The sequence below is a fragment of the Aptenodytes forsteri genome, unplaced genomic scaffold, assembly GCF_000699145.1.
Source record: "Aptenodytes forsteri isolate BGI_AS27 unplaced genomic scaffold, ASM69914v1 Scaffold80, whole genome shotgun sequence".
Taxonomy (NCBI): Eukaryota; Metazoa; Chordata; class Aves; order Sphenisciformes; family Spheniscidae; genus Aptenodytes; species Aptenodytes forsteri.
The window spans coordinates 3146806-3172371 of NW_008795026.1; the positions used below are offsets into that span (position 1 = coordinate 3146806).

Consider the following 25566-nt stretch of genomic DNA (forward strand, 5'->3'; position numbering starts at 1 on the left):
AGAGGTAAATCGGAGGAAAAAAATTATGTTTCATTGCTGACTGTGTCACTAAGTCTTGTGTTTAGTGAAACTGTGGTGCCATTACTTTAAAAAAATTACTTTAAAACCCAAACAAGGAATGACAGAAAGTGCTGGACTTCCAGGAGCACTAAGCACTCTGCACTCCCCAAGAGTCACTGGGCACTGCACACACCGAGCACCTCTGGGAATATGTTCCTTTACACAGGAGCGGTCACGGATATGGACTATTGAGCATCTAAGTGCAGGTACCTCCAAATGGGTGCCAAAGCCATAACTCAAAAGCCTACGCCCGATGTCTAAGTTCTTGGGTATTTGGGAGGGTGCATGGAGAAACATCGTTATATAATGCCCCTCATTTGAAAACTGGACCCGGAAGAGAGATGAACTCTGGAAGTCCCTGCACTGATGTTTATCACCGATGGGTCAAGATGGAGTTTTGGTGGGTTGATTTACAACGCGCCACATGTAGAAGTTTAGTTCCCCAAGTCCCGTTCCCTAGAAGAACCTTGGTAGCTCCACAGTTACAGCTGAATTGCTATTTACAAGGGAAGGAGGTGGGTCTCTAGAAATCAGAGTGAATTCACAGGAACTGGGTGGCAGATGTGTATAAGAGGAGAGAGATCTGAAGGTGCTTGCAGATGATGTAGGAATAGATGGTGTATTCTGTGGGACAGCTGGGCAATGGCTGGGGTCAAGGCTTTTGTACAGTTGCATTTGCAGTGAAGGCATCCCATTGTGCAGCTAAGTCCTGCAGCCCTAGGCCTTTTAGGAGCCAGCAAAGGAGTAAGTAGGAGAGAGAAATAATGTCTTTGTGAAGACCTAGTCTGTCAGACTGCGTCACTGTTGATTCAGGAATCCTCATCACAAGAGAGGACCAGACTTACTGCCACAGTGTCCCTAAATCTGGGGGGATATGTAACATCTAAACTAACCTAGAGCTCCCTAAAAGTGAAGTGAAAGCTTTTTTGTCACCTCTCACTACCAAGGACACCATAGTTTGCTCATCGCCAGAATTGCAGGTGTAGTCTCCAGCATCCTTCAGCTGTAGATTGTGTATGACTAGCTCCACAGCAGACCCCATCTGCTTCACCTCATACTTGTTGCTGACTTGGAGCAAGACTGACCCTATTTTCCACCTCACTGGTGCGTGGTGTTTGGAGAGCTCAGCATGAGGGGTGACCGTAGAGCCTTCCTTGGCTTCCTGGGTTTGGAGTTTTTTTTCAAAGAGCGCTGGAGTGGCTGGGACCACACATAGAGACACAAATTAGGGAAGTGATCGTGCCCCTGTACTCGGCACTGGTGAGGCCGCACCTCGAATACTGTATTCAGTTTTGGGCCCCTCACTACAAGAAGGACGTTGAGGTGCTGGAGCGTGTCCAGAGAAGGGCAACGAGGCTGGTGAGGGGTCTGGAGAACAAGTCTGATGAGGAGCGGCTGAGGGAACTGGGGTTGTTTAGCCTGGAGAAGAGGAGGCTGAGGGGAGACCTCATCGCTCTCCACAACTACCTGAAAGGAGGTTGTAGCGAGGTGGGTGTTGGTCTCTTCTCCCAAGTAACAAGCGACAGGACAAGAGGAAATGGCCTCAAGTTGCGCCAGGGGAGGTTTAGATTGGACGTGAGGAAAAATGTCTTTACTGAAAGAGTGGTGAAACATTGGACCAGGCTGCCCAGGGAAGTGGTGGAGTCCCCATCCCTGGAGGTATTTAAAAGACGCATAGATGCGGCACTTAGGGACATGGTTTAGTGGGTGGTGGTGTTGGGTTGACGGTTGGACTCGATGATCTTAGAGGTCTTTTCCAACCTTAATGATTCTATGATTCTAAACGGACAGCCACCATCAGAGGAACTGCTTACAGTACAAAATATTCTCGTATCATTGGATCCTGAAGTTAGTGTGATAGCAGGCAGGTCCGTGCCCTTCATGGGACAGCCCTCAAGGGATATTTCAAAAGACGGCATGTCACAAGAACCTCCTGACTCCTTTTTATTTTAGCTGACCTTGTATCTCAGAAAAAGTCACATTAATATTGCATTTGTACCAGTACCAGAGTGGATTTAAAAAAAATGGACATATTGGCACATTGCACCTATTTTTAAGGTCCTAGGCACTAGAAGCTTTTAGGTGCCTTGCTCTTCAGCTGGAGTTGAGCGCCCAGGTAAGTTTGGGCACTTTGACTCTTGAGCACCATTTGCCCAGGTGGGACTACAGCTCAAAGGACTGAGGTGGTTAAAAATCAAAATGGTCTCATTGCAATTTTAGTTCCAGCCTTGTTTTTCTGAATGACCAGGAAGAGGCCCTTGGGTCTGGGATTGGGGAAGCAGTTACTAAGCTTGGGTCCCTCCATGTTCATTGCTCAAGTCGCCACAGGACTTAACATAACTTCTGAAAGCAAAAGGACTCACCTGCTTTATGCCAGCAAAGTACATCTGGAGTCAAGGATGGTAGATAACACCCTCTCACTAGGACTAGGCTAAGGAAGTGGAACAAGTTTCTCATCTTAAAAAACCCCACAAAACAACCTACCTTTAACAGTTAAAGTGGCTGTCGTTTGTTCGCTTCCATTATCACAGGTGTATTTGCCAGAGTCTTCTGGTTTTACATGATAAATCTTTAAGGTATGGCTTGTTCCCTCCTGCCTGATTTCATACTTGGAGCTCGGGGAAATCACCTGGGTGCCCTTCTTCCACTCCACCGCAACATTAGGCTGGGAGACCTCGCAGCGGAGGATGGCTGTTTCTTCTTCCTGCAGTTCTGTGCTCTGCAATTTCTCCTTAAAGACTGGAGGTGGCACTGAAATTACAAACACAAAAGCATTTCCAGTCACTTTTATCTTGTTTCCTTGCAGTGTTAAAGGTACAGCTGAACAGTTAAGTATTGGGGGTTTAAAACAAGTGAATGGATTTTGGATGAAACCCACTCACAAATATTTGTTGAAGTTACTGAAGTGCTCAATCAAACACTTTACAGATGTTTTAACTCGTTCAGATGGGATGGGGACTTTGATCAGACCAACAGTTTTAAAGAGGGAAGGAGAAGGATGTTTGAAAATTTCTTCAAAACAGTGTTTAAAGAAAGAAAGACTCCAAAGAAAAAAAGAGAGTGGAAGCAATGAAAATTACACTTCTGTCAATCCACCCACTGGAGCTACCCCAGTAATTTCTCTAGAAACCAGTTAGCTTCAGGACCCAATATTATTCTTTCAATATAAAGAATATTGGTGGTATTATTTATCACCAATAAAATGGTGATATTTCCACTTTCTGTCCATAGTGATGACAGCATATGAGACCACATCAGTACATCATGTGTGCTCTGAAGCACAAGCACCCTACTAACATGAGCTAACAAGGGGTGAATGATGGCCTTGAATTTACTATTAGCATAAGCAAAATGTTACCTGTTCTCACCAATCCTGTTCCTTTCCCGCATCACAGAGCCCTTACCTTTTACTGTGAGCTCCGCCGTCGACGTGTGGGGTCCCACTCGGAAAACGATGGTGCCAATGTCCTGCTCGGTCACCTTCCTTAATGTCAGGGTGTGAATCTTTCCTTTTTCCACTGAGATCTCATTCATTTCATTATTTTGCAGAGCAACATCCTGTAGCTTCCATTCAACGTCCCTTGCATTCTCATGAGAAACCTGGCACCGAAACGTGACATCGTCCCCCTCAAACACCTCCATGTCCTTTAGGCCACTCACAATGGTCACGTCAGGCTCTGCAAACAGTCCATCAGTAGACAAGCCGTGAAAGGGAAAACATGGATCAAATCATCGAATCATCAAATAATATAGGTTGGAGGGGACTTCTGGAGTTCATCTGGTCCGACCACTGCTCAAAGCAGGGCCAGCTCACAGCAGGTTTCTCAACACCTTGCCCAGCTGAGCTTTAAGTACCTCCAAGGATGGAGATATCACAGCGTCTCAAATCATATGTTTCAAACTCTGCCGGTTCATTACTTTCAGCGTACTTGGTAACATGGCCAATATCTTTCAGTTAGTAGTTTTATTGCTTGCCCTTTCTCAAAGATACATTGCACATTCATTTTTTAAATTACATTTGATACCGTAATTGGGTGAATAAGGTGTGAACGCCAGATGCTAAAATCAGGATTTTAAAGTTTGTTACATTTACACTTAGATACCATGAATAACATGAAAACCTGATCCCCTCTACTGTCTTTTTGCAAACAGAATTGCATATACTCCGTGCTGGCACTCCAAACTGGCTGGGGATCTGGTTGGCTCTGTGCTCTCAGCAGGACTTACTGGATTAGTGTGAGCACAGGGCATTTACGCTTCAGTTTGCTTGAGTCCTGCTTCTAGGACAGCTGGGCACCTGCAGATCTGTGCAGAGATCATACAGACAGCCTGCAACAGGCAAAAGCTGTATGAACCCTGAATCTGCTGGGGAACACCAAAGGAGGAGCAGTGCAATCTTCATCTCAGCAAACACAGTTCATATTCATACAACTGAGGTCACCATCTGCATGAAAAATGATGCAGCTGGGCATGATGTACAGAGTATCTATAATATCGAGTAGCCTGTAGAGATGCTAGCGGTGATTGTTCCACACTAGTGGTCCAACCTGAAAGCAAGCTCTGTCTGTAATGACATTAAGGCCAGATGCAGCTGCCATGTGACTGGAAGCTGGGGATGAACCATCTGTTCGCTCACATGCATATGATGTCAAGCAAATACTTCAAGCCATGAGTCAAAAATTACAGCTGCCTTATCCTCTCCTGTCCACCAAGCGAATCTTTGCTTCAGTGTATTTATTGAGCACAAGATCTTTTTATGATACCCTTCCTACGCTCTGTGTTTATCACAATAGTTGTTACTATTGTGATAAACAATTGTGACAAATTATGTTGCAAAATCTTAGCTTCCTAAAGTGAAAATCCCCTTGCCCCAATAAACGGGTCTTGCCTTTCACGGTCAGTTTTGCAGAGCTCGTCTCATCTCCAGCCTTGCAGGAATACTCTCCAGCATCGGTAGGCTCCAGGCGGTGAACACGCAGCTCGCGGAGGGTGCCGTCCTGCCACATTTCGTACTTGGAGCTTGAGTGAAGGACGACTCCATCTTTCCTCCACTCCACTTCTGCTTTGCTAATGGAAATCTCACAGCACAGCCTGGCCGTTCCTCCCACTTCCACTTCTTCATTCTTCAGCTGCTGCTTCAGCCGGGGTTTGATGGCTGCAAAGTGAAAAACAATTAATGCACGATTCATCAGCTTGAATGCCAGGTCTGGACAACTCAGCACAAGACACCTGGGGTCTGATGCTGCAGAACAAATTTGCATTAAGTGGTTATATGATAATAACAACCCTTTTTTTCCTCTATAGACAAACCTATATTCTGTATATCTGGACAAGGAGAGGATCAGAAAGTTCCCCAAATATGTTTGTTTCCCATAAAGTCAAGGGCATCTGCATTACACCTTTTACACATCTGCTCTGGATATTGGAAACTCCCACACGCATAAAGATTTTGGCTGAGCAAAGCCTGGTACTTCCTGACTAAAACTAGCATAAATCTGTTCATTTTTATAGAAATACTCATGACTTCCAACACTATAAAGGATGAAAAGCTTTAAACACATCTCTTATTTCTCTGCTATCTTTTCAAGACCCTAGACCATCAGCAGTAAGTCCTTCCAGATGATGCACAAACAAATGGACTACATTTATTCACTTGGTAGGCGAATAAATAAGCGGGGCATGGAACAGCTCAGACAACAGCTTGTCACTGGTGAAAACGAGAAGGGAATATCCACCCCGTGTGTGTGTGAGCAGTTGTGAAAACAGGAATCTCAGTGCTTGTGGTCCCTCTGTCTAAACCCTATTGTGATACATGTAAAGCAAGCACAGGGCTCTCTCACTCGTAGTTGACCCAGCGGCTGCTTCGTGGGTCAGGTTCAGCCAAGAGGCCGTGGTTTGAAAGGTTGTGGCTTAGATCAAAGCCACAAGTTGCACCCAACAGTTCGAGATGACCATTAACATTTCAGACAGTGGTTAATCACAGACATTATTCCTGGTTTGTTTAAACATAGTCTTCTCAAGATCTTCATGGAAGGGCATTACAAAAACTGAAAATAGTTTTTTTTTTTTTTTTTGTAAATGACTTATGATTACTTATTGATTCAACTGAACCAGCAATGAATGCAGTGCCAAAAATAAAGGTCTATCAGAATTTCAAAATCCCCATGATGCAGAGTTTCTTGCTTTTATCATATCAGAGAAGGGGTCAATACACTGTACACTGTGCTTTACAGGCTTAAATAGCCATTCTACAAATCCTGTCCCATAAAACCCACTTTTCTGTATTCTGGTTTATGACTGGGCCCCTGCTTTCCTCTTTATCTTAACCTTTGGAGTGCCTTATTCACCAATGAATAAAAGAATATCATTCACACAATTTTACAAGTCCCTTTTATCCTCTGTTCCATTTTGATGCAATGCTAACCATTCACTCTGAGGACTGCTGTGCTCTGCTGGTCTCCTGTATTACATGTGTAATCAGAGGCGTCTTCTGGTTCTACATTATGAATCACAAGTTCGGCTGTGCGACCACTTAATTTAATTTCGTATTTGGTGCACGGGAAGAGCTCCATGGTGCCTTTCCTCCACTCCACTGTTGCATTATCCTTTGTCAGTTCACACTGGAATTTCACTGCAGCTCCTTCTTCCACCTCCTTGTCCTTGAGCTCCTTTTTGAAAAGAACTGGCAGAGCTAAAGGGAAAAAAAAAAAAAAGAAGCAACAGGAGCTTTTATTGAAGCCTGAGTCAAGTCCTGGTTAACACAGTTAGACTGACACTTCGTGGAACAAGATACTGTGCTTTTCAAGTGCTATATTCCTAGGCAGGATCCGTGTTTTCTAATTTGCCTGGAGCTACTAGAGCTTGCTGCATCAGAAGCAGCCATCAGCACTTGTAACGTTTATTTCCTTTGTTCCTTGACTCAAATATTTCCCAGGGTTGAGTTATTTGAATGAATTTATCCTTCAGTTGATCTAACAAAGATCTCAAGAGTAAAGAAGTTCGAAACTCCATGGACAGCCCTGACAGATCAGGAAGGTTTTTGTCAGTCTTATTCCAGGATTTGGAAGAAAAATCTTTTTTTTAAATACTTAAACCACGTCATGTGAAATGTCCAGAGGTTATGTTAAAGCATTGCTCTTTCTTTAATTTCTCTCCAGCCATAAAGCTAGAAAGTATTTCTTCTTAGAACCCAAAACTCAAATGCAGCACTGGAAGAACAAAGTATCATCCTCTTCCATTCTCATTGAAAAAAAAAAAAAAAAAGAAAAAGAAATCCTAGTATATCAGATGAAAAGGAAAAAAAAATTAGGGGGAAAAAAAAATCATGTACTAAAAAATATCCATATTCAAACTGTTGCTTTGCACGTTGGATGAAATCTATTGCTTTAAGAGTCAGCTCACACCACCTACCTTTCACATTTAAAGATGCCTTGGTTTCCTGACCCCCAGTATCACAGCTGTACTGTCCTGTATCTTCTAATCTGAGATTATGTATTAAGAGCTCTACCCGGCATTCCCTCTGCCTCATTTCATACTTCTCGCTGGGCTGCAGCCCCACTCCTCCTTTCTTCCATTCCACTGCAGCATTGGGTTTCGAAAGCTCACAGCACAATGTAGCTGTACTTCCTTCCTCTGATTGCTTATTTTGAAGGGGTTGCTTAAATGTGACAGGCAGTGCTGCAAAATTTGAAAGGGAAATGTTTTAAGAGCGTTTTAGTCTGGAAAGGACCCAGTCCTACCATCGTTCTTCAGAAATGGCCTATTCTAATGATTCCACAATCTTTGGGCTGCAGCTCTCTGTCTTGGTAGCAACTTTCTTGAACCATTACGTGAACCAAGAGCTGAGGACAGATGGTGAAGTTAGGAAAGATCTGGTCTTAGGGAGTGGTCCACAGAATGGCCTGGTTTGTGATCTGAAGGAGTCAGACTTTCCTACGGAAGCGTCTTCATGCCAACTAGGGATGCTTTAGTCAAAGACCACTGGACATGCTCTCTCTTACATGGACCCTTGCTCCTTAATAAAGGTCTGCGAGTTTGCAATATTAAGTGAAGAGTTTTTTTCCCCCAAATAAAGCTTCTATCAATATACAAAAGATCAAGTTAGCATTCAACCCACAAGAAGAGGCAGTACAGTAAGAGATGACAATAAAATGATAAATGGAAGAGGAAATTCAGATTTCAGGCAAGGTCTTCCTCTGGATGGTAGAAGGGGTGGAAGAAAACAGATGTGGATGCAGTTGTTTGCACTCAAAGTTTATACTTGAGGCTCAAAGCCTCAAGTAATAGTACAGCACATTCATGTTATAGAAATCCTTTATCCCCCAATTGTTGCATCTCTTATCATCCCAGTTGGACATTATGCCCAGTTAGGCATCCCTTACGCCTGCTGAAGCAATCAACAACCCAAGATAACCATCAGCCTGCCTGGCTTATTTTCTGTTATCCATTCCCATATGCAGCCACACTCCCTGCACTCAAGGGCAGGAGGGTTCATCATATTTTGACATCATGACAACATTTAATTGCTTTGATGCTGATTAATCATTCCAGATACCGCAAGCAGAACCTCTCTGACTTGACCATGTGTCATGCTCAAGTAGAATATGTACGCTGGCACAAACCAGCAGCAAAACAAATAAATATCCACAGGGAACACTGAGAGATGCTCCTTTCACTTCATTTCTATTGAACCAAGGGTCAATACTCACCATCAGCCTGCCTGGCTTATTTCTGTTATCCATTCCCATATGCAGCCACACTCCCTGCACTCAAGGGCAGGAGGGTTCATCATATTTTGACATCATGACAACATTTAATTGCTTTGATGCTGATTAATCATTCCAGATACCGCAAGCAGAACCTCTCTGACTTGACCATGTGTCATGCTCAAGTAGAATATGTACGCTGGCACAAACCAGCAGCAAAACAAATAAATATCCACAGGGAACACTGAGAGATGCTCCTTTCACTTCATTTCTATTGAACCAAGGGTCAATACTCTGCCTACCATGTACGGTTACCACCGCTGTTGTCTGCTGATGTCCAGAGTCGCAGGTGTACTCTCCTGAATCATCCAGCTCTAAGTCATAAATGACCAATTCAGCAGTGGAGCCCTGATGCTTCATCTCATATTTCAAACCAGGGTAGAGAGTAGTATCTCCTTTCCTCCACTCTACAGGAGCATTGAGTTTGGTAAGCTCACACCTCAGTGTTGCTGTACCACCTTCTTCTGCCTCGGTGTTCTGAAGCTCTTGTTTAAAAAGTGCTGGTAGGGCTATAAAATAGAAATATGACTTGCAACATACTGCAGTTGGGGTTTGGGAAAGAGAAAGTAGAAAGAAAATGAAAGCACCAAAAGAGCTTTTTTGCAGATGTCTCTAAACCTCAATGTTCTACATTCAAAGTACAAGGCTATTTCCCCAGAGAGGGAATAGGAATATCTGCAGAACAAGAAGAAATCACGTTCAAGAAGTTACATTTGCCGTGAAGTATATACAAGCTTAATCTAATTTATGATCTAAAAATGGCGGAATATTTTTCCTGCTATAAAAGTAGCCAACATGTTGCCCTGATCACAGAGGAGATATTCTGAAGATCAGCAGGGAGCTGTAAGAGTTCAGATTCCCTCTTAAGGCAGGCCACTTGCAGGAGAGATTACAATTATCCTGACAGTACCATACTGACAAAATGCATTTAGTTCTGCATTGCAATTCCCATTTTCTACCTGGTCACTCTATTAGACTGTACAGACCGTGCTATTGTGCACACCTTCCTTATGAATCATAGCCAAATCTTCTCCGTAACTGACACTAACATACAGCTTTTATTTTCAGAATATATTATGACCTTTTCCCTTTTTTTCCCTCGGGTTTTTTTTGGTTTTTGTTTTGGTTTTTTCTGTTTGTTTTGGCAGTTGTCTGCTGATCTCCACACACGCAGGTGTAATCTCCAGTGTCGTCCACATCCAGCTCATGGATAGTCAGCTTCGCAACGGTACCATCTTGACTCATTTTGTATTTGCTGCTTGCCTGGAGCACCTCCTGCCCTTTCTTCCACTCCACCACAGCAGGTTTAGTCAGCTCACAGTGCAGAGCAGCTGTCCCACTTTCTACAGCTTCTAGGTCCTTCAGGTCTTGTTTGAATTCTGGAGGCAGTGCTGAAGAGTAAAAGATTTACCATAGAGAGAGTGAATATTTCTAAAAAAAACAGCTAGATGAGGTCCTGGGGGAGAGGATGCATGGTGCACTACTGAGCCCTGATCCAGGTCAGTGGAACACAGTGGGAGAAATCTCCCCCGTCTTCCCTGGACTCTGCATCAGGGCAAGGAAAGTGAGAAGGACCAGCACAGCTGAGGAGGACAAACACCAACAGGCAGCTCTTTTCCCAATTCTAACAGAAGGAGGAAGAACATGACCAAACTCCAAAGGAACACAAAAGCCCAAGCAAACAGAAAGGGAATGGGAACAGACCATAGCAATAGAGACACGGGCAGGTCTAAGGTTTGGAGGACCTTAGTCCCAAGGATTACTTTACCATGCACTGTTAAGGCAGCTGTGGTGGTCTTGTCTCCACACACACAGGTATAATCTCCAGTATCATTCAAGCCTAAATCGTGAACTACCAGCTCCAGAACACAGCCTTCCTGTCTCATGCTGTACTTGTTGTCCGAGGTGAGGACATGATGGCCCTTCTTCCACTGAACATGGGCAGATGCCTTGCTGAGCTCACAGTGCAAAGTTGCCGTTCCACCTTCTACTGCTTCCTTGCTGGTCATTTCTTCTTGGAAAAACGGAGGCACGGCTGAAGGATGCAGGTAAAAAGTATTACAAACTGAGGATATCTCCAGGGATGGGTGAGAGTAGGAAGTGACAGGGGAAAGTTGTGAAGGTTATGGAAGTGCGAGCATCAGCAACAAAGAGAGGACAGAGAAATGAAAACATCCTAGTGGGAATATATACCCTAAACCTTTGGTTTTATGCTGGCTTCCTACTAGCAAAATTGCACTGTCCTCAAGAGATTTACACCTGCTTTCTACCAGTTTCCATGTAAGAAGAACTAAGAATATAGTCTCTGAACCCCTTAATTCACACGTGTTGATGTCTTCCGCAGACTTCATGCCTTTGTTCTCTCTTTTCCTACTTATTGCTGAGCTCTGAGTGTTGGCACAGCTCCTTACTCATCATCATTCTTTCTTCCTTGAGGTGCCCTTGAAAAGGTGCAGCCAGGGCTCACAGATTCCTCTTGACAATCTCCAGATGCTGAATCCCAGCCTGTTTTCGTGTCTCAGAACATATTCCCCCACTTCTATTTCCTTGAAATAAATTTGGTGACCTTAACATATGTCCCTCTGTTAACTAGGTGGGATAATGGGATAGTCTACCTCCTTAACAAGGTTGGATGGCTCAGATCTCAAACTTAATGACTCACTCCATGGTGGTGGAGCTAAGTTAAAATATCCAGGCTAGAAACCAGGTCTAGCCTCCTTGATTTTGCACACTTCCCACCCCCAGCAGTGTTAACCTGAAACACCACTCTGGGTTGCACAGCAACTGGTTCTTGCAACAGAGTAAGACCAGAAGGAGGTCACAGAAAGAATTTATTCTTTCCTGCGTAGAAAAAATCAGACTCCCAATGCAAACCTATCTTTGTGCGTTAGGACAGTGGTTATGGGCACAAAACCCAATATAAACATAACTCAGCACAGAAGAAATTATAATTAACACAGCCTTATTCTGGATACTGCTTATTATACCCTATACTACATTAAAATGGTAGAGAATGCCGGAGAAGAATGGCAAAGAATAAACAGATTTGTGTTTTAGAAAAGAAACGCAGGAAGGGAAAGATGAAAGAATAGTGGGTTTATAAGCTAGGAAAGGAATGCCAGAAGGGAAAGATTAAAGGATAGCAGGTTTGTGTTTAAGGAAAGGAAAAGACAAAAGGATGGCACAGGAAAATACAGACCGGTATTTTCCAATATACACAGCCTGCAGGTCATCAAAGGCGGGGAATACCATTTCAAATGAATGGAACTTCAGTTAATAAGGTTGAACAAACAAACGTGGAAAACTGAACACCTGATAGTGGAGGACAGACGTTTCCAGTGGGGAAATAGAAGGTCAAGACAATTTTTACCCTGTACTGTTAAGACGGCTGTAGTCTGGTGCTCTCCACACACGCAGGTGTAGTCTCCTGCATCCTCCTCAGCTATTTCATGAATCACCAGCTCTGCCTTGGTCCCTTCCTGCCTCATTTTGTATTTCTCACTCGCTTTGAGAATCCTCTGTTCCTTCCGCCACTCCACCGGAGCAGCCTTGGTGAGCTCACAGTGCAGGGCGACTTCTCCACCTTCTTCTGCTTCCTTGTTCTTTAGCTCTTCCTTGAAGAGCGGTGGCAGAGCTGAGGGATGCAACATGGATAAATGGTCATCAGAAAACCAGAATCAAAATCCTAATTTCTTTTTCATGCTTGGGATTATTTCCCCTCATGCCTCCCTTTTTCAGCCTGTTATAAACATGCTTAGCTATAGCCAAGTTCAGAAACTCTGAAGGCATCCTTCTTCAAGTGTGACGTGGTTTCACATACCGTAAGAGATCAGTTCACTGCGTGTCTGTTGCTTTTCATGGTGAAAGAACAATACATAAAGATCCAGACCTTGGGTCAACAGCACTCACAAATAACACTGATGGATACAGTACTATTTTACCTACACAGGTGTGATTTCTTGCAGGCTGGTATTGTTATTTGCTGTTTTGTTTTTACTAAAAAATTATAGCCCCAACTACATGAGATCAGCCAGATTTCAAAATAAAACTACTTCTAGTTTTAAATTGAAGTTTGAAAGGCCATTACATGTAATAAGAATTTCAAGTTCTCACTATTTTCCATTTTGGAAATCAAAACCCAAAGACAGAACAACCTATAGGAAATAACCTTCAGGAAAACTAATTATTAACATTTACCCACAAATGTGCCTTGTGTACAACTACTGTAAGCAGGTACAGAATACAAACTGTACTCCCCAAATGCCTCAGAAAAAGTCCATGTCTCAGGAAAGCCTGAGGGGAGTCAGAAGTTTTTGGAAAAAAGCTGGAGGGGACAGAACTGGGTCTCTTTGACCAAGTAAATTCCTCAGAGCCAAGGACTGTTACTCCATTAAAACGGGTACTCATTAATGAGAGGAGAGCAGAACATCAGGTAGTTTTAAATTAGTTTGAAAGGCCATTACATGTAATAAGAATTTCAAGTTCTCACTATTTTCCATTTTGGAAATCAAAACCCAAAGACAGAACAACCTATAGGAAATAACCTTCAGGAAAACTAATTATTAACATTTACCCACAAATGTGCCTTGTGTACAACTACTGTAAGCAGGTACAGAATACAAACTGTACTCCCCAAATGCCTCAGAAAAAGTCCATGTCTCAGGAAAGCCTGAGGGGAGTCAGAAGTTTTTGGAAAAAAGCTGGAGGGGACAGAACTGGGTCTCTTTGACCAAGTAAATTCCTCAGAGCCAAGGACTGTTACTCCATTAAAACGGGTACTCATTAATGAGAGGAGAGCAGAACATCAGGTAATGAGATTATTAACGTAACACAAGGATTTATTTCTGGATTGGTTTATTGGGAGCTGATAGGATAAAGGAGAGTATAACTGCTGATAACCTGTGTTGTTGGGGTTGGTTTGGTTTTTTAATGCCTAACTGTCAAGGTATTCTTGATCCCCACACACAGAGGTGTAGACCCCTGCATCCTTCAAACCTACGTTAGAGGTAACAAGCTCTGGAATGGTAACTCTTAACTCATTCTGTATGTCCCACTTGCTTAAAGGATCTGGTAGCCCCAGGAGTAGCCGTGACCGGGTCACCCAGAAGAGCAACATCTCCTCCTCCTCCTGCTCCCCCAACCCTCACTTCTCCTTTGAGCAGTGCTTGGAGAGCAGAGGGCCTGACAGACCATACATGTGCGTTCTGGAGAAAACTGTGGTTGGCTGAAGCGAACCATGGGAATGAGGGGGGAAAAGAGCTGGAAAATGTAAATGTCCAAGAAGAGGGGACTTGGACAGGAAGAAACATCTCGTTTTCTCCTTTTAAAGGGGGGCAGATTAATAATTACCCAAAAATTTGCCCTGAGCTAGTCTTTCTCAGTAAGAAATGAGCTGTAGATAGAATGAAGAGAAAGGGGAAAAAAACAAAGAAACTACTGACCCAGGGCAGAAACAGCTGAATTTCAGAGTGATGTCTGTCTATAGAACTATTTATTAATTTTAATAAGGTCTTTTTACCATGAACTGTTAAGGTTGCTGTTGTCTTCTGGTCACCACAAACACACATGTAATCTCCAGCATCTTTTACTTCTAGGTCATGAATGACCAGCTCTGCAATGGTGCCAGGCTGTCTCATTTGATATTTGTCACTTGCTTTGAGCACTTTGGACCTTATTTTCCACTGCACTGGAGCTGCTTTGGTTAATTCACAACGCAGAGAGACTGATGCTCCTTCTAGGACTTCTTCATTCTTCAGTTCTTCCTTGAAAAGCACTGGCAGGGCTGGGAATGGAAAGTCAATAGATAGCGTATTTAAACTAAGACCTCTGCATTTGTGATCAGCATCATGGATTCTCAACTGAAGTTCAAATCTGGCCAAGTCAGGGACTTTAGCCATTGAGGTTGAGGTTATCACTATGAAGATCTGGAAAACTAAATCCAGCAGCGACAGTAAGAAAAGAAATGCTGAGCTGACAGGTCAAAGTACAAAAGGCTGTATGGATTCAAGATGCAACCTAAAGAATTTATCACAGGGCCACCCTCCACGGGGGCAGGACATCTCAGCTCATCTAACAGGAGCATTTCCTAGGCACTATTCCTTTAAACTTACAGCATAGCAGTTTGTCTGCATGGAGAAACAGTCATGTCCTCAGCTGCCTTTTCAGGAATATCAGCCTAAAATTAAATGTCAGAGCAAGAAGGTCTCCTTTCCTGAGCACAAATTACTTCCTAGGAAAAAGCCTAAAGCTGACAGATACTTCGTACAGCAACAGGGTGTTTCAGAGAAACAAAAAATGAGCAGTCATCTGCAAGTTTAATTTACCATTCACTGTCAGAGAAGCCGTGGTGTGTTGGTCTCCACACACACAGGTGTAATCCCCTGCATCCTGCAGCTCTAGATCATAAATTTCCAGCTCAGCAAGGGCATCATCCTGCCGCATGATGTATTTTTCACTTGCCCTGAGTATTTTGTTTCCTTTCTTCCATGACACAGCTGCAGCCTTGGTCAGCTCACAGCGCAGAGCGGCTGTTTGGCTTTCCATGGCTTGCACATCCTTCAGTTCTTCTTTGAAAAGTGCAGGCAGGGCTGAAGGTCACAAAACAGACAGAGGACGTTAAAAATGACACGTGGCACACAGGTGATGGGAGGGATCGGGTGGTAGAGAAGCTGGGAACATTTTAGGGTGGAAAGAGTTTCCTTTCCTCATAATTCTGGAATATTGGTCAAACCAACGGACAGAAACAGAGAAGCAGCCTGGATGCAACCAGATCTTAGAGACAGTTTACAAATTTAAAGAAACAAATTCAGCCATAGGTGAACACACAACCAATAGCAATGAGCTGGTAGAGAAAAACACAGTAATACAGATATATGTATATGTTTTTTACCATGCACTATCAAGGCAGCTGTTGTCTCCTGTTCTCCACACACACAAGTGTATTCTCCAGCATCTTGCAATTCTACGTCATGGATAAGCAGCTTCATGACCATGCCCTCCTGTCTCATTTTGTATTTGTCGCTGACTTTGAGCAAACTGCTTCCCTTTCTCCACTCTACTTGAGCAATCTTGGTCAGCTCACAGCTCAGGGTGGCTGCTTGACCTTCTGTTACCTCCTCATCCTTCAGGCTTTCCTTGATGCGTGCAGGCAGTGCTGAGGATGCAATGGGCAAAGGGTTAAGACGGAGCAGCAAACACAGCCTCCTGGTGAAGGGCAGGGGTGGGGAAGGAAAGGCGAGGGCATCAGTGGGGAGCTGTCTTCGGGCCTGATCTCACATCTACTTTAGGGATCAGGTCCTAAAAACCACTTTGTATTAGGAAATGGGAGGAAGGTTTATTCCCTTAAATCACAAAATGCAAATTAATTCTCATGACTATGACATGCAAAGTCAGACTCAGAGGAACTATGCAGAGATAACAATGAACATGGAGAAAAAAATGAATTCAAACCATAAGCTTGATAATAAGGACATCTAGATGAAATCGGTTATTACCATGTACTGCTAAGGAAGCTGTGGACTGCTTATCCCCACACACACAGGTATAATCACCAGCATCATTCTCATTTAGATTATGGATCACCAGTTCTGCAGTGACATCCTTCTGCCTCATTTTGTATTTCTCGCTAGGTTTGAGTACTGTGTGTCCTTTTTTCCACTCCACCGAAGCGGTCTTGGTCAGCTCACAGCGCAGAGTGACTACTTCACCCTCCGTGGCTTCCTCATTTCTTAACTCTTCTTTGAAGAGAGCAGGAAGGGCTGAGAAACAAAGGAGCAAACATTTTCATGACAGGCAGTTCTTGGCCACCAAAAAAAAATGAACCTTGATGTTTACCAGTATCTATCCACGCCTAGTTATTGACATGAGGATCATCTCACGGAAGGAAGATACTCATTTGTATCATAGCCACAAAAGGGCCTCAAACAGTGGGTAAATTTGCTGATTCGGTTAGAGATGTATGGAAAATAAACAGCAGAAATGTAAAAACTTCATGTTAGGTCAAAACTATAACTTTCTCGGTGTAATTCAGCCCAGGAAAAAGTGATATAGCAGGTTACACCATGATCAGGAAAAACAGCTAAAGAAAAAAAGAGAAAAGGCTTTACCTTACGTGTTAAGGATGCCTACAGACCTAGCCTGAGAGTTAGAGTGAGGCTGAAGAGCAGAACTGGAGAGACCTCTTGAAAGTACTTGGGTAACAATAAAAAGGAAAAAGAAGGACGATGTCTCCATTGTGGAAATCTGCTATAAGACCTTCACACCAGGAGGTTCAGGTGCATCCTAACACCCCATCCCTTTTGGAACAACTAATAGAATCATTCAGAGCGTCAGACTGGATGGTAATGTAGTGATATGTACTGTGGGAGCAATAGGATGGGACAATGTCTGCTAAGGCTTTGGAATGGGGTGGGGACCACTTTTGGATATAGAATATATATGAAAGAACAGGAGAGGAGGATCTCCAAGTCCTGACTCTGCCCAGCAAGAAATAAATATTTGAGAATACAGACGGGGAGGATAACTGGGCAGACACCAATTATGAAGCAGGAGAGGTCATGGATTTTAGGACAAGTAATGATGGAGAAGAGCAAAAAGAAATTCTGTGAGCGACAAGAAAGCGAGCTTCAATAATTCAGTAATTGTTACTTATGACCAAGCAGAAGCAAACTTAAAGGACAAGGTAGTTTAAGAGAGTGGAAAACTTCTTGAAGAAAGAATATGAAGGGCATGATTACACAGACTACCCCACTCCAAGGACCATCAGGAAGAGCCTGCCTAAATCATGAATCCTTCAATGTCCTGAAACTCGGGAGACCTATAAAATATGGGAGGCTTAGATGAGTGCAAAAGAAATACTACAGAATGTAGAGGAAAACCCAGAAAGGACAGTTTCCTGGCATGTCTCAAGAAGGTCAAGGTCAGTTCCCCATTCCTGGACTCTGTCACCTCGCGGACAAAGAGACCAACATGAAAGAGGGCCTGAAAGGCAATCTGCAAAATGATGCTGATATCAAATATCTCCAGACACAGCTGAATGCTCTATGTAGTTGTATCCAGCGACTGGGTGGTGAGATCACTACTCCAGGAGCTTTCCATGTCCTCTGCTCACAGTTCAACTTGTGGCTCTTGGCTGTATCAGAATATTAGCATGCAAATCCCAGGAAACCTGGCCAGCCTGAACTAGAAAGAAGCAGAAAAAAATACAATGACATTCTGTAGGTAGGTTAAAAGGAAGAAAAACAACAAGGGAGAAGTTGGTCTACTAACTTTTAGGAATGTAAGTTGATGGTAGGTAAGACAGGGAAAGCTGAAGTGTTTAATTTCTTTTTTTTCTTTAATATTAAAAATTAATGATAGCTAAGAAAGTTATAGGAATTCTGGCTAGGACAAGAAAAAAACAGATTAGAGAACATTTAAATAAACTGAATATTCTCAAAGCACCTTGGTGTGATGAAATTTGTCCCGGAATATTTAACGTACAGGCTTAAATCAATATTAGAAATTAACAGTTACACTGGAGAAATCAAAGAGAATGGGTGATGTTCCACAAGTATTGAAAAACTGGAAACTCAGAGGTGGAAAAGGTCTCACAAATTGAAACGCACACATTTAGCTCTCACCGTGTAAACCAAGAGTCTAAGCTCCCAGGACAGTCAAAAAAGATCCAGACAAAGTCAGCGGAGCCAGTGGAGCTGCATGCTGACCAAATGTAAATGCCTGCTGTATGGTGAACTGGATGCCTCCCTGGCTTCCATTGACTGTGTTGATTAGATCTCCGTTGACAATAATAGGAATTTAGGAACACTCACCTGTCTTGATCTACAAGCTGAATCCCACCCACAGTGTCTGTGTCTTGGAAAAAAGGGAGGAGAAGAGGGAGGCAGAGAGAGGATCCAAGGAACTACGGCCATTTCAGCTTAACTTCAATTCTTTGAAAAACATTGTAGCAATACCCTTGGACTTGCCAGGAGCTTTTCTTTTCGCGAAGGAGTGGACCAGTGTCATATTTGTTGACATAGGTTAATGAACTTCAGTGAGAGAGACGCAGTATATGCCGTACACCCTGATTTTTAGTAAAGCTCTTACTTTAACTACAGTAGGAAGCACTACCAGTTTGAAAACCACAGTCAAAGAATACTCAACTGTGATTTACACTCACAATGAAAGAATGAGCTGAGCAGAGTTCCTCAGTACTCTGGAGTCCAGTATTATTCAGCATTTTCTTTAGTGGCTTGGACTATGAAACACAGAGTAGTCATTAACTTTGCAGATGATCTCAAGCTGGGACGGGAGAGAAGCTGAAAAGCACTTTGTTAAACAGGATTAGGGTATAGAAGATCTTGATGAAGCAGTGGTGAAAAAAATAGGCTGCGATTCAGCAAGAGCAGGTGCAAAATACTATATTTAGGAACAATCAACAACACAAATACAAGATGGGGAGCAATAGGCAGCAGATCTGCAGAGAGATATTTGGGGTTACCGTGGATCACGGAGCAAAGGCAAGTCAAAAAATGCAATTCTGATGTGAGTAAAGCAAACATCATAATAGGGATATATAAAATGGAGTGTCATATGCCAGACACATGAAGTCCTTCCATGCTACTCCAGTCTGGCAAAGCCTCAGATGGAGCGCTGTAGTCTGCCTTTGGCCACCACACTTCTAGAAAGATGTGGGTTAACTGAAGATGGTCCAGAAAGCAACAAAGATGAGCTGAAGTCTAGAAAACATGACCTATGAAGAAAGAGTGAAAGCATTGAAAGTACTTAGTCCGGAAAAGAGAAGACAGAAAGGAGACATGCTATAAGTTTTCAAATCTTTCACAGAGAGGAAAATAGCAAATATTTCTCCATTTCTACAGGATATGGGACAAGAAGTAATGACTTAAGCCAGCTCGAGAAAGACTTTTGTTGAAATTAGGAAGAACTTTCTGGCAGTATTGATGGCTAGGCAGTGGAATGAGTGTCCAGGGGAACTGCAAATTCTTCAGCACTGGAGTGAGGCTGGGTAGGTGTGATGGTGACGTGGGGGTCAAGGATGGGCTAGACGACCCGTAGAAGTCTTTTCCAATTCTGTTTTCCATGGTTAAATTGTTAGGTCAAGACTGAAGCCATCCTTGTTTTATTGGTAAATACCAAGATGAAAAAGTCTGGGCAGTAAAAAGAAATCAACTCATTGACCTACTGAATTTCCAGGTGAGAAAGATGGCTGAAACTACTTCCTACTGTCCTATGTTAATAGTGGAAATAAAGTTTCCCTCTCTTCCAAGGAAAGTTTGCTGATGAATTTGACTGAGGACTGTGAAGTACTCTCCCACTATAATGCTGAGTATTCTGCAATACCAGAATACAAATCTACATGATCTTTGGTCAGAGTTACATAGAAAAGTTGCGCTGAATCAAGTTTTGTTTGCATTATTTAAAATTGTCTGTCAAATCCTAATGTAACTTGAAATCTAAGATCGCTCTTTTTAAGAAGTATGAATGTTCCTGCTGCTCCATCTCTCTAGGCTTAAGTCAAAAGTACGTAAAACAGAACAAAAGACACAAGCATGTGGCATCTTTTGGCCTTCAGTGTGGTACAAAGCAGTATAGCTGTGCACCAACAAGAGCAAGGAGAAGAACACAGGGAAAATATTAGTATAATCAATGGAACTACAGTTCTAGTTAGAATTAGATAAAAATCACAATAAAACCAAGAATATCCGTTACCAACAGAATTAATGATGGCAAGATTAGAGAAAGAACTCATTGCGTGTCAGTACTGAGGCTTCCAGAGGAAACGGGAGAAACATCACACAAAAAATTCTCATTTCTGTTTTCTTTACCATGCACTGTCAGTGCCGCAGTAGTCTTCTCATCTCCACACACACAGGTGTACTCCCCAGCATCCTTGACTTCTAAAGCATGGATCAGCAGTTGTGCTGTAGTACCTTCCTGTCTCATAGTATATTTTTCACTCAATTTCAGCACTTTGTGTTTCTTTTTCCACTCCACAGAGGCAGCCCTAGATAGCTCACATTGTAGCGTGGCTGTTCCACCTTCTGTGGCTTCTTCATTCTTCATCTCTTTCTTGAAGTGTGCAGGCAAGGCTGAGGAGTTCAAAAGGAGCAGAATGTATGACCATGGCAGCTATCTAAGTAACTATTTATCTGTGATCTGCCAACCACACGTGACAATCAAAGCCTTCCCTAATCAAATAGGATTGATAACCACTCTGGGAAACATGTGATGGTGACCTTGGAAAGCTGGAGAACACCTTGTTCATAAGTCAGACCTTTTTTTATAGTATGGTCTATGGCGTGAAAAGGAGAGCCACACCAGTCTCAACTTCAAACTCAGCAAGACCGAGCCCTACCTTACTTTGGGTATTGCCTGGCACAATGGAAAATAAAGCCTAACTAGAGCGTCTAAGTTCTATTGCAATGCAAATCGTTACTGAAAAAGTTCATAAATGAAACTATATCTGAGGCATCAATCTCACTTTTCCATGAGATTTCTCCTCAGAGTGGAGTTCTGCTAGTGGTCTAGCAGAACTTGACTGTCAAATTATTCTGACACACTGAAAACTATCAAAAATACCTCATCACCAAACTGTAATATTCTCAACTTTAGTATTGTAACATCTTTACAGCCAACATCACAAGGATATGATTTTCCATTTTTAGCAACTACTACTGAATGCGAACATCAAAGGAAGGACTTAGTACCGTGATGAATATCTGAAATTTTTGCAACGAACACCTGATCTTTGCCTGATACTGACCAGTGCATCCCCATGTTTATGCCCGTGTCCAGCCACATGTTGCTAAATTCATCAGAAACGGGGCTGCAATTTCAAAGCTGATACTAGCATGCTCTTAAAAAACCAGCTGGTTGAAAATAATCCACTTAATTTGATAATTTTTTTCTTTTTTACCATTCACTGTTAGCGCAGCAGTGGTTTTCTGATCTCCATAACAGCATGTGTAGTCTCCCGCATCCGTCAGATCTAAATCACGGATCACCAGCTCAGCAGTTGTGCCCTCGCAGCTCATGGTGAACTTGTCATTTGGCTCCAGGGCTCTGTCTCCTTTCCTCCATTCCACGGCAGCTGCTGGCTTGTTCAGCTCGCAGCAGAAAGTGGCCGTGCCATTTTCTGTGGCTTCCACGTTCTTCAACTCTTTTTTAAAATGCAGAGGAAGGGCTGAAGATCACAGGTGAAGAGAGAGAGCACTTTAAAATTGAGGAAATACTGCATTTCGACTGCTCCACTGGATTAAAACCCTTTAATCTCTAAAGGTTTTAGAATATACAGTACCCGAGAAGCAAATGGTGGTTTCAGGGGCATCCCTGCCTTATGCTTTGCAATACACCACATTCAGCATGGCACAACTGAATTGGAAATCAGTGTTGTAAAACTATAATTTCAGCACTGGAAGGTACGCTTTAAAGGCATTTTAAGATATAACGATAGAAAGCTGATTCCAAGCTTTCAAGGAACTATGCACAGCTCCGTCTTAAGATCGGATGAACAATTACAATGAACACTGTGTTATTTAAAGTTCCAGGCTGCAACGTATCATTCTCACCTGCCTTTCTCAGTTGTTATCATAACAGAGCACCTTTCTATTCCATTCAGGTAAAATAAGTGAAATCTCAGTGATATGCCTAGAGAAATTAATTAATGGAAATACTGCAAGTGCTATTTATGACTTCACCGAGGTCTTCGTTATCTGCTTCCAGATTCCATTAACATGGAAGAAAAGGGACAGAAAAGACTGCATGGTGCTATTTATCAGTCCCAAGCGAAGGACTTTCAGTAAAAGCTATTCCCAGGGGTTGATACAGCTGTCACAAAAATTTAAAATAATAGATGGGATCAAGAACAGTTTGTGATCCTGTGTAAGATCACAGATGACAAAGCAGAAAATCCCTATTAAACTTATGTATTTTACCATGCACTGTCAGGGATGCAGTAGTCATCTTGTCTCCGCACACGCATGTGTAATCTCCCGCATCTTGCTCCTCCAGGCTATGGACTGTCAGCTCAGCAATGGTATCCTTCAGTCTCATTTTGTACTTCTCACTAGGCTTCAGCACCTTTTGCCCTTTTCTCCACTCCACCGGAGTGGGTTTAGTTAGCTCACACTGCAGAACAGCTGTGCCGTTTTCTGTGGCTTCCATACTGACAAGTTCTTTTTTGAACAGTGCAGGCAAAGCTATGGGACGTAATATAAACAGAGAGTACGTCAAAACCACCAACCAGACCTTGAGGAACTTAGGACTAGGTCCTGAGGCCAGTCCTTCACTGTTACAGGAAAACAAATCACATAGTCTTGAAAACTGCATCTATTAGAACACTACTGCAGGATCTCACAGGGATAATTGCCACCATGACCTGCTTCTAACGTTGACTTATGCAGCCTGCTCATCATTTCCCAGCTGATTCCAGTAGTCCTCTCTACCTATTTCAGTCTGAAATCATCAAATCTTGAACACTAATGACCTGACTTCTGATTGAAAGTCATCGCCCTGGATGGTGGCACTGCTGGCTGGAGATCTCTACCTTTTCTGACACCATAATTTATCTTTCTGGTTCTGAAAAGAATTCGTAATATAACTTCAGGTGCACCTCTAGGCCATAATTTCCAAGGACATAATGGCTCTAACAGCAGGAATACAGGCTTTTTTTAGCAACATTCAGCAAGTTGCTTTGTGGTGTGCTACCAAAGTAAAAAGGAAGCGACTTGCACAGGGAAGAAAGTGCCAGCTCAGAGGAGGAGAGGAACAGAAGTACCGCCAGCTGGGAGAAAGAAGAGGAAGTAAAAGCATGCAGAAAATCTGAGAGAAGAGAGTTTTGCCTCCACAGTCTTGCCCCTGTCCTTAGAAGCATCTTATTCTTAAGATCTAACTCAAATAAAAACTATTCTTTCATCTGCTGGAGGGGCAATCAAAGCTTGTCACTATTCACCATGGCAGAGACAGGAACAAAATCTGTCTCACCATTCCCTAAATCAGGACCTGCAGAATAATGGTTTGGGGTTTTTTTTGAAAGTACTATTTCCTCGGCAGAATATATCACAGTCCCACAAAGAAGGAGGACACAGTCATTCATTCCTGAATGGGAAAACCTCTCGCTAACCGAGCTCAGCGTTTTTAAAGATCATTCCTTCAAGTTAAGCACCGAAAACCACCGACGTCAGTGAGACGCAAGGACAAACCCTCTGAGAACAAGCTTGCTGCTAGAGGTCTGCTCACTTTTGGCCTTACATACAGGTGCCTTTTTCACTTTTAAAAAGTGAAGACTAAGATGAGAAATTCGCACAAGTCTTCTTTACTTTGCTATAAAGCCACCAGTTTCAAACTGCCAGACAGTGGGAGATGGGATGAAACACAGCCAGCAAAGCAAGAAAATGCTGCAGAATCAAAACATCAAAGCAAGTGGGAAAGAAACCTCTGAGAGAAAAGGGATCTCCCTGAGGTACTGCTATCATAATGGAGAACGGCTTTTTTACCATGGACTGTCAAGACAGCTGAGGTCTTCTGATCTCCACACACACAGGTATATTCTCCTGTATCTTCTACCTCCAGATCTCGGATCAACAGCTCTGCAGCGGTATCTTCTTGTCTCATCCTATACTTATCACTCGGTTTGAGTGTCTTGTCCCCTTTCTTCCACTCCACTGGGACACCGACCTTGCTCAGCTCGCAGTGCAAAGTGGCTGTTGCACCATCTGTGGCTTCTCTGTTCTTCAATCCTTCTTTGAAAAACGCAGGCAAAGCTGAAGGACAGCAATACGAGCAGTGAGATGTAACGCCCCGAAGAGTTGAAATTAACTATCGATGTTTAATTTTCTTTTTCTCCTCTTATCTTGAACTGATTTATCAGTACAAGAACATAGATTGTCAATAGTGTTCATGAATCAGTATGAGGAAAAAACGTCATCACCAGGAAAGGATACAATGCTTGCAGTATTCCATAGAGATATTTTACATATACTCAGAGTCACAAATCAATACAGACAAAAGAAAAAAAAACAATTTTTTCCTGGGAAATTTCAAGCGAAAAGAATAAATACTAATTTGAAATTTCTGAAGAAAAAAATTGGTTTTCTTATGTGACTTTTTAAACCGTAATGGGAAGATGTTTGGTATGTTTTCACATACTTAAGCAAAAGAGAAGATATTGTCCATTAAAAAAATGAAACACTGGAGTTTCATTCTAAATGTCAGTTTGAAATGAAATTGTTCATTTCGATACATGGTGGGAAAACAAGCATTTTCACCTGAACTGACGTATCCTTTCAAACACGTCAGTTGCAGTAAAAATCAAAGTTCTCCCTGGGAACGGTCATCCCTTAGAAGGTTTGGGCTTGCTTTACCTAGGAGAGTAACTGAATGCAATGACAACTGGCCCGTACGTGTAAAAGCACCTTGTTGTCCCAGGAATGGAGTATGGGAATAAGTTTCCACAAGGTTTCTATGAAACCTTAAAATCCCTAAGTCATAGTCCCTTTGAGGCAACCCATTTTATTGGGCTTGAGCATAACGGGGAGTTTAATAAAGGAACTTTCAAGGGGAAAAGCAAAATGATGGACCCTAATTAAAACAGTAGCGGCAATCCGGGTTGCCTATGTGTTTCTCCGAGCTTGCACAGTGGTGCCCGGTTTGTGCCACGCACCCCGGCCGCACTGATGCCGATGGGAGCACTTCATTGGCATCAGTGAGCTGTGAATAAGGGTCTGGCAGAAGGAAGGAGATG

The 25566-nt window shown here is 42.8% G+C and overlaps 1 protein-coding gene across 1 annotated transcript in view; it reads right to left on the minus strand.

The window, feature by feature from the left end:
• The window catches only part of OBSCN (obscurin, cytoskeletal calmodulin and titin-interacting RhoGEF), a 214003-nt gene that overhangs the window by 102145 nt on the left and 86292 nt on the right, over positions 1-25566 (minus strand). The window contains 17 exon segments of the mRNA XM_019471183.1: positions 2545-2811; positions 3465-3737; positions 4949-5215; positions 6485-6751; positions 7471-7737; positions 9068-9342; positions 9967-10216; positions 10594-10860; positions 12196-12459; positions 14344-14607; positions 15149-15412; positions 15715-15978; positions 16319-16582; positions 20651-20914; positions 21742-22008; positions 22760-23023; positions 24320-24586. Of these exon segments, the coding sequence (XP_019326728.1) occupies positions 2545-2811; positions 3465-3737; positions 4949-5215; positions 6485-6751; positions 7471-7737; positions 9068-9342; positions 9967-10216; positions 10594-10860; positions 12196-12459; positions 14344-14607; positions 15149-15412; positions 15715-15978; positions 16319-16582; positions 20651-20914; positions 21742-22008; positions 22760-23023; positions 24320-24586 (4515 nt within the window).